Source organism: Oncorhynchus nerka, linkage group LG9b, assembly GCF_034236695.1.
Source record: "Oncorhynchus nerka isolate Pitt River linkage group LG9b, Oner_Uvic_2.0, whole genome shotgun sequence".
Classification (NCBI taxonomy): Eukaryota; Metazoa; Chordata; class Actinopteri; order Salmoniformes; family Salmonidae; genus Oncorhynchus; species Oncorhynchus nerka.
This window is the reverse complement of record NC_088424.1, coordinates 20,524,495-20,534,627: the sequence shown is the minus strand read 5'-3', so window position 1 is coordinate 20,534,627 and position 10,133 is coordinate 20,524,495. Positions and strand designations below refer to the sequence as shown.

The 10,133-nt window shown below is 39.5% G+C and overlaps 1 protein-coding gene across 1 annotated transcript in view; it reads right to left on the bottom strand.

The window, feature by feature from the left end:
* Positions 1-3,661: 3,661 nt before the first annotated feature.
* LOC115114412 (tenascin-R-like) overlaps positions 3,662-10,133 on the bottom strand; it is a 122,095-nt gene continuing 115,623 nt past the window's right edge. Inside the window, 3 exon segments of the mRNA XM_029642620.2 lie at positions 3,662-8,254; positions 8,928-9,091; positions 9,847-10,008. Of these exon segments, the coding sequence (XP_029498480.2) occupies positions 8,132-8,254; positions 8,928-9,091; positions 9,847-10,008 (449 nt within the window). The 3' untranslated portion in view covers positions 3,662-8,131.

Below are 10,133 nucleotides of genomic sequence, written 5' to 3'. Positions count from 1 at the left end.
GACTCCGCCTACATTCCGCTTTTTTTGCCTTACCTTTTCACTTAACGTTTCCTTAACATGGAGTCAGTTGCACAAACATTTTAAGATACATTTCCCTCTTAAATTAAGTGAAAAGGTTATGGGTGCCCATGAGGTCCCTTAAGTGCTTCATTCAGTATGGATATCAATGTAAAACGCATTTGTGGAGATGAATGTTGCTTTCCTCTGCCCTGGTTGCAAAAGGAAAACATCAACTTTTACTTTTACTAGTTTACAACTAGTCTATGAGACCAGGCTGATCAACCAGCTAGCTAGGTGTATAGATAGCTGGCTACTTAGCTAAACATTGGAAGGTGCACAATCCATGGCTACAAAGCTAGCTGGCTAGCTAGTTACCTCGACATGCTAGAAAGTAATAAAAAAAGTTACTGAAATAACAATTTCATTATCTTCTCGCTTCTCCTGTCTTGAGTGTAAAAGTTATATTTTACGATCTTCCAAAATAAATGCGATCTCTTTGAGGAGATGTTGAGCCAGTTAATCAGGTCGTGTCCATGGTAACCTGAGATTATTTCTGCTGTACATGCCTTCAAACTACCGTAAAATCAAATCAAATACATTTGTATTCATCAAATGCATCGTAAACAACAGGTGCAAATAACAGTAAAATACTTACTTACGGGCCCTTCCCAACAATGCAGAGAGAAAGCCCCTTAAGTATTCCCTTACCTAACGTTTGATGGTCTCTAATGCCATTAAACAATTCCCTTAGGTAAGGGGAAATGATTAATTCAAGTAAATCCTTAAGGGAAACACTTAACATGTTGTATGCAACCAGGCCCAGAGCTCTGAGGCAGAACGATGAAGACTTGCTTGGACTCCCTCCAGAGGGGTAGAGAGAGATCATCCAATCATAAATCAGAATTAAGGTCTCCAGGACAAAACACATCTTACTTTGGAGCTGAAGAAGCAAAGCAATAACAATGCTTGCCCAGTCCACAGCCTTAAGAGGCAGTCTTGTGATTGTATACAGTGTATGCTGTGACATGTTAATACATTGGACAAAAGGGAATGGTTCAAATAGGCCCATGGATGGAAGGAGGAAGGGATTTCTACACAGATGGTACCTGTGAGCATCAATTTCTACATGGCTGGGAAGTTAACAAAAGATTGTACTTTGCAGAGTAGGTCTTTACCTTCTGGCCATGTTGTCTTATGCACAGATGCTCTCTGTCCTGTGTTGTCTCTTCACTCTGCATGTAATGAGACTCAACTCAGACAAGAAGATGTACATTCCACATGCAATTATTAAGTCTTTCATGGTCCTCTCCATGGACTGTTTATCAACATATGAAGACCACATGAAGACCGTCTAATAATTAAATGCTGACATAGTTTGCCTTTGTAATCATGGCTATTGATGAGCCTACAGTCATTTGCTGGTAGAGTTGCAAAATTCTGGTAACTTTGGCAAAAATCCTCCAACTGAAATTTCTGGATAATCTGGCTATTTTGAGAAACTTGATGGAATTTTACAACCGTGGTCAAAACACCTGTTCAGTTCATGACCAACTAGTCTACATTCTCACGGTCAGGTCACACTCCTCGTTGACTACACCTTCTTCTTAAGAGGGGAATAGAGAAAACAATGTGGTCTCACTGTGGTTGCTGACCTAAGCTGCCCCACTGTATCAAGTATGTGGGTCAGCACCCTGACATGAACTGCCTGTTCTAAACCACCGCTAAAGCTCTAGATCTTTCTTCTAGATTCGGATCTTTCCTCTCTCCACTGTGCAGACATCATGCAACATGCAAAAAGCACAGCTGTCAGAGTAGATGATCATCAGGACTGAGCCTTATTGGTTGAGCAATGACGCCGTCTCTAATCAAGTACTAGAGTACATTGAGATACAGAAAAGAAAAGCTATAGACTCTGACATACATTAACTCTAATACTAGATATAGTTCCTTTTTAATGCAAAAACCCATACATATTGGCTAAGTGTAATACAGTATGTCCCCACATCACAAGATGTTTCCTACTATATACCGTCCAATCAAAGGTTTAGGACTACAACTCCATGTGATCAGTTCAATTAATGATATCATCACCTTGCACACAAACTTACTAGATCACTGAGTAAATCATGACCTACAAGAAGAGAAAAAGCAAGAGAGAGACAGCAATCCATGCAGCCAAATATTCTTACCTCTTATTTGTCTGCCTCCAATGGAGTTGTCCCTAGTCTTATTCATGCCCTGCAAACATTCATGTTGAGTAGCCCCACTGGCTTACTAAATGTTAGCTAAGTCAGAAGTATCAATGCTGTGCATCAATCCATTTCCGTCCCTCAATTCTCAATTAAGCCAACGTGTTTACGGCACTATTACCCAGTCCAACGGGGAGCAGCACCTCCTCCTATTCACTTGTCAGCCCCAATTTGCTTCCGGGGCTCAGTCAGTTGTGAAGCCAATGCAAGCCGCTCAGCCAGTCTTGGGGCTGGTTTTACAGTGCCGCCTTTCATCACATTCAAACCAGTGATCTGTGAAATGACTGGAGGGATGACTGTAGGGAAATGAAGAGGGGTGAAGGGGCCTCATGACCCATTAATGGTTGGCATCTTTATACGGTATGTGTGAGACAATTGAACAATTAAGCAGGAGTGCACATGTTAATAACAGCACATACGAATACCTATTCTGGTGTTACGCTCAAGCTCGCAACAGACAGCAGACATCTAGGCGTTAATTACATTTACCCAATGTTACTGTTTGTTATAGGGCAAAAGTTCAAGTTCATAATTTTTTATCACAGTATATTGCAATATCTTGTGACAATTTGGTTGTCATATGGCAGTCAGTGACATGTTGGTTTTGATTAAGGCAGAAATAATTATGTTTTTCAAAAGCAGCGCTATCCATGGTATATTTTGATGAGGACAGAATATAGCGAGCCATGGCTTGGGCCTAATATTTGATAATTCCCACAGTATTATGCTGTCCTGTTTAAATCATAACTGCTTCCTGTAATTGTAATTGTGTTGTTCATTATTTAGTGGACCATTTCTGCATGCTAGCCATTTTTAATGAATTAATGACTAATTAGGACATGCCATTATTATATGCCTACAAACGATTTATCTGTAAATATGAGCATGCTCTCAAATACAGTAGTGTATAGTGTTCAACATTATACAATTCTGAGGTAGATATTGTTTTGTGTGTTTAAGCATGATCCTATGCAAATTGTGTGGCCTTGACCTGGTCATGACCTTATTCACTATGTAGTGCACTACTTTTGATCAGAGGTCTATGGGTCCTGGTCAAAAGTAGTGCACTATATGGGGAATAGGGTGCCATTTTTGGATACAGCTCCTGTCTGTGTTAGGCTCCGACTCTGTGGTTCAGTTAGCGTCTAGTTTGATGGCAGACCCTTTGCTGCAGCCACCACAGAGAACCCCATCACCATCACAACAAACTATAAGTGTGAGTTAATGAGACGACATTCTTTAAAAAAAAAAAATAGGCCAAGTGATAAGAAGAGTATTGAATTATTTTTAAAAAAACTATTGGCGTGATTGAAATTATTGTTAGATTGTTGTGTTTATTTATAAAGCATGTGAAAGGAAGTTGAGACAAAAAAGGACATCTGAAACAAGAACTGCACTTGTAAACAGCAAAATTGACAATTGGAATATTTTATTAATATGTAGAAAATGTATTAAAAAAGGAACTATACAGTACATGTTTTAAGTTAAACTAGAACTAATCTCATCAGTAATACCCAGGATTATCCAACACAATCCAGATACTCATCAAAAGAGCTTTTCCACAGTCCCAACCTTCCTTCACATTCTTCATGGCAAATAATACAGATATATTATAGAACTGGGATCTTAATCCAAACAGGTAAAGTACACATTTCAACAATCCTTGTGGCTATTTCTCAGCTAAACAATAATGTTGCATCAACTGACAAATGAATTACATAGCTGTGTCTAGTAGTCATAAATACAATGAAATAAATAAAGGACGGGAAATGATTCCACTCATGAACTATGCCTGATTAAATCACACAACAAAGGGACAGATTGTGGGTTTGAGTTGGGTTCCAGTGTGAGTTGTTGCTCCAGTGCATTGTGAACCTGTGATTGGTAAAGTAATGGGGGGGAAGATCGACAATTCTGAAACACTAGATTATCTTTTCCATCTGCTATGCATCTGCTATGCAAATGATTAATAGAAGTCTGTAGAAGTCTGTTCTCAACCTTGTTGGATAAATGCAGTCTTTTGATTACACTCCCCTCCTCACGCAGAAAAATCTTCAAACCTTCTCTGATGTAAATAGAAAGATCTGCATGTTGTGCACTAGATAAAACAGAGAGATACTTTATAGTATCTGTTCAAATAGAAGAGCAGACCACATGTTAACTTGGCCTCTGGTTATGGCATTCGAAAACAGGTTGTGTCCCAAATGGCACCCTATCTCCTGTTTAGTCAACTACATTTGACCAGGACCATAGGGCTCTGCCCAAATGAGCTACTTTTGATCATGGCCATAGGGTTCTGGACAAAAGTAGTGCACAAAATAGGGAATAGGATGCCATATGGGATGCAACCCAAATTCACCTATTGATCTGATCCTCCTACCACAGCTCCTGGGTAGAGCAACAGCAACAACATTCACTTGGAATGCATACTAAGAGGGGAACAGCAATATTAGTCCTACAGCATATCAATAGGTTCAATGTGTCATTCTGATTTTAAAAAATGATGTAGGCTATTTCATGTTGGATCATTTACTTATCTAATATGAGTGGCGTGTGACATATCCATGTCGAAGCATTCATTATTCTAGGCCAATGTAATCATCTTAAAGTGATGGGATAATTCACCCACAATCTGCACGATTTTTGTACAGCCATGCAATTGTCCCTTAGTTAATTTACATATGGACTGTGATGAACCGTGATTAAAGCATTAGAGTATATTCTGCGAGGTGGATTATGTGGTGAACTGCAGTCCTATTATGTCAAAATACATTTCTACTCATGGCTATATGACGCATCAGAACCATAGAAATAGAATCACAGTGGTCTGTGTTATTCCCATTCGAGTTATTCCATTCTATAATCAGAACTATACATTCACCCTCCTTCAAGTGACGGCATGGAAGCAATAGTAGGAACAATAGTGGCAGGTTTAAGGGGCCAGACGTGGTAATCACATTATTTCACATATCATTCTGCTTCAGCGATGTCTGGTGGAGGTCTGACGACGCCTGGGAGAGGTATACTTGATCTACACGACTCGGTTTTCACAGCTTATGGAGTTAGTAACAGCATCGCGTATACTATTCCTGTCACACAGGTGCAATGTGTTGTCTACAGTAGTCCTGAAGTGCAAAGGCACGGAAAATAACTTTATATTCAGCATATTGAGAATCTATTATCTTTCTTACTGACAATACATTTACTTCTGTGAAGAGTTTACCTCGCTTTTATTACCCTCCTCAGTATTTCCCGATCTGTTTGTAATTATTTTTTTAGCACTCAGCATTTTCGCAGCCATCATTGATAACATGCATTTGTATTTGAGGTTCCCTCAATAGCTAGATGTCCTATTACATCACAAGCTAATGGATAACAGTGTCCTAACGCTCTATTACCTTTCATGCAAAATTCAAGCAGAATTTTGTAGATATTCTCTCTTTAGTCACTCCAATTGAAACATAACTTTACTAGCTCAGACTTGAATTCTTGGCAGAGGTTCTGGGGGTTGACATACTGACAAGCATAACAGGGGTGTGAAGGAAAAGGCTATGACTTGCAGAAAGGAATCATAACATAAATAAGAACTACAGTATACATGTCCCAAAGTTTGGAATAGGCCTTCTGGATAATCTTGTCAGAACACCTCACCTAACCAAATGTTTTGTGGACAATAACGCTGTACAATTCTGATTGATTGACTATTATAAATTCTGAAAAACAGCGTGACATTTTTTGGGGAGGAGTCAATAAGCATTCGGGTTAGAATTTGGGCACACCAGGATTTGCCAAAAGAGACACCTCTTTTGTTACATAAAGTACATTCCATCTGTTATCTACAGAGCTTCATCACTCTCATTCCTTGCACAAAATGCACTGAGACATACAGTAGTTAGTCTATGTAGTTAATAAATAAGTACACAACCTATTCTAGTAAAAACTAAACAATGTCTTGCTCAGGGAGTTTGGATGCATTGCATTAACAGCTCTGAAACAGTTACTTGACAAGTGGAATTCTGAGGAGAAATTCAACACTTAAATACAAGAATATTCTCATTACACATTTCTTATAACCATGGAGGTATTGCTCATACTGTTAGCATGCAATAGCCTCCTCCCTTCTCAAAACAAGTCTGTCTTAACAACTATGATTAGAACAATAGGGGAAGTAGTATCAGCATTTCATAAAGCTCCTGATTCCTATACCAATATATTAGTACCAGCAGTCTACAGGATGGACAATCACCAAAGTTTTAAGTCATCAAGTCTAAAGGACAGTGAATTACCAAAAACATACACAGTCATTATGTTACAAACACACTGTGTGGTTGGTAGAGTTTGTAGAGATTGGGTGAGAGAAAATAAAGTTAATTGGTCAATAAAAAACACACAAAACGGAGAACAATGGTAAATGAAATGGTTTGATGAAAACGATTGGATGAGTAGAACAGTGTATTCATCCATCCAATGTACATTGAGGACAAAGGGGTTCGCTATAGCAGGCCGAATGTTACTTGCTCTGGTGGCGTAGCACAGTTAGACGGTAAATACGGGTGAGACAGGAAGAATGTACTGTATATAGGACGCCTATTGAACACCATAACATAATAACTGTGTAGAAATGAGCTCACCAGTTTCAATTCATTTTGACAAAGAACAAGTGCTCAGAATGTAACCACCGTTTCTGAGATTAAAACCAAGAAACCCCCCCCCCCCAAAAGAAAATCTGCTGAAGTGAGGTTACAAAGAAAGGGAGCTCTGTTGACAGTTTCTCTTCAGCAAATCTTTGGTTTCATGTCTGAACAATTATTAGCACCATCACTGCAAGTAACACAATGAGGAAACATTTGAGAGTGCTAATTCACATACAGTATCTTTATACCACTTTATATTTGTTTGTGGAGTTGGAATTTCCTCAAGGAGAATATTGTATGTGAATATTGGTCAATAATGTTATATATTTGAGTTATGCAGGGCAGTATACAGACCAGTATTGAATGACAGTGGTCATTCTATGTATAACCTCAGTGCAAATAACTTGCTCACTGTTGTTTTCTTAATAAATGGGCACTGGAGATAAGCTTGTACATTTCAAGTTGTGCACAATCATTGTTTGGTGCTCAACGTTTCTTCCATTCCAATCAGGGTGTGGATTTTGGATTTTATTTTACATTCAAAAGTAAATTGGCCACATGGACATAAATATATAAATAACTGATGTTGAATCCACTATTACAGGCTGGTACAGTATGTCACTTGGTGATGGCTAATACTGATTAGCTCATTATGAGTGGCAATGTTTTGTCTATGACCAATGAATTGCTCCATGCAGGCCTTTGTCTATAAAACTCATGGAGGGTTGCTATTTCAATACAAATCTCAATAACAAGGCATCAAATCATATCATGTAATAAATGGACTTTTACCATATCAGTTATAAAAATAGAGATATCTTACATGTTTATGGGCATATAGAATTTGGTTAAAATTACTATTTTAAACGGGAGAAATAATCTTAGCTCTCATGTACTCGTATTTTATAGATAGAGAGAAGTTCATGAACTCTACTCTGAGCTCACCAGGACAGGGCAACTGGCTAAACACAAAAACCCAGTGGTTTACATCTCTTCCTATATTAGCAAATAGATACAGTAGCCTCAAAATTCAGATTGACTCATACTATGTTTCACTCGTTTCACTAGTGGAGTGAAACAAACACGAAACAGAACTGAATTCAGTCTGGTTTTCCGGGCTAGCGAACACAACCATTGTCATTCAATTGTTTTAATAAATGACATAGCTCATCCTATTGTCTTTCAGCCTTATGTAAAAGTGGGAACAGCTAGCTGGATTGGGGGTAAGAGTATACAGGGGTAAGGGGTTTATTCTGGAGGAGTGGACCTCCTTCGCTTGCCACTGATGCTGCGGTAGTTAAATGGCCTCATCTTCATCTCTACGAATGGGATAGAGAACTCATGACCCTTCCAGTTATGCCAGTTGATACCCTGTAAGATCAAGAGAGGACATTGGTTAGAAACCTACACTGACATACTGTATTAGTTATGTAACTTTCGATTACATATTGCTTATGTGCCAAGTGAGATAGGTTTAGATATGGTTCTCAAATGGACAGTTCTCTTCTAATTTGAACGTAACAAATGAAGGCTTTCTCCTTATTATCAGACCAACCTTTTTCCTTACAATGGTATTTCCTATAGTATTGAAATGTTCAGCAACATTTTGGACATTGGAACACATTTTCCGTATATTTTGTGGTTTGAACTCACTGTGGTCATTGTAGCTCAGCATTCAATTAGTGGATTAAAGTATGCAGGCAGTCTTATCTTACCTACAGTACAATGTCGCTAGTTCCTCTTGTTATGTCTTTCTGGTTTCATTTCATGTCATCATAAGGTTGAGGAGATTGGGAAACGGCTGAATTTGTGTGATGTTGCAAGCCTTTTGTAGTAGCCTCACCAAAAGCTCTTTTCAAGATTTGTACTTTTTTTTAACAAAATCACACTGGTGTAAAAGCAGCAGGAGCTTTAAAGTAAAATACAAAGGAGCTGGCCTTACTGCCTTCACTTTCTTTATGTATCTAATTGAAATGACAGGAACCGTGGTGTTTAATGTCAGTCGTCACCCCTCAGTTTCAGTATGGAGGACAGGGACACGCACCTGACTGTGTCTCGACTCGCCATATTTTCCATTCAGGTTGGCCCGATGGCAGTTTTTGTACCACCAGGCTCCTTTGTAGGACAGAGCACAGTTTGTCACAGCAATGTCATTGTCTCTGTCCTTGGTGGAGAAGGGACGGCCTTGGTGATAGATCAGTGCATCCCCTGTGACAGGGAATGGAAATAAATGAAATAGAAGGAAGCAGCACAAGACATGGGCACACTGACAGTCTGAACTGAATAATACTGCAGGGCTGGAGCCAAGCGGTGGGTGGATGGGTTTAAAGAAGTACCTTCAAGACACCATAAGAGAGATGGAAGAGAATGGCTTTTATGGTTTTCTAAAGAAATGTATTTTGATCGTCAATTGCACACAAGGGCCAACCAATACTTGACTTCCTCTTTTAACCCAACCCCTCTAAATTGGAGATGGGCGCCAAGGGAGCTGCTGTTGTGGCGGGGACGGGGACTGGTTAACTGCCTCAATCAACAGCAGAATGACAGATTCTTCATCTTGTCGGTTCGGGATTTGAGCTAACAACCTTTAACTGCTAGGCTATCGGGTTCAGTATTAAGCATCTCTTCACTGTTCAAAGTAATATACTGTACATTTAATAGGGATACCTAGTCAGTTGTACTGAATGCATTCAAATGAAATGTGTCTTCTGCATTTGAACCCAAACCCTCTGAATTAGAGAGGTGCGGGGGGCTGCCTTAATCAACATCCACGTCTTCAGTGCCCAGGGAACAGTGGGTTAACTGCCTTGCTCAGGGGGAGAATGACAGATTTATACCTTGTCAGCTCGGGGATTCGATCCAGCAACCTTTCAGTTACTGGCCCAACGCTCTAACCACTAGGCTACCTGCCGATCAGTTGGTTGATCTTAAATCAGTGCCACATAGAGTAAATAAATGCTCACCAGCTGTGCCATTATACTCTCCTATCCTGAGTTTGTATAAATTCCTGGCATCACCGATGGCGAATTTGTCATAGTTGGCATAGACAGACTCCTGGCCATCCTTCATGTCGATCCGGAGCTCGTAGCGACCTTGAGCTGCAAGCTTCTGTATGTTGTCCAAACCTGAAGAAGAAAAAGAGATAACCAATGGCCGTTCAAATTATAAACTGGGTGGTTCGAGCCCTGAATGCTGATATGCTGACAGCCGTGGTATATACCCGTATACCACGGGTATGACAAAACATTTA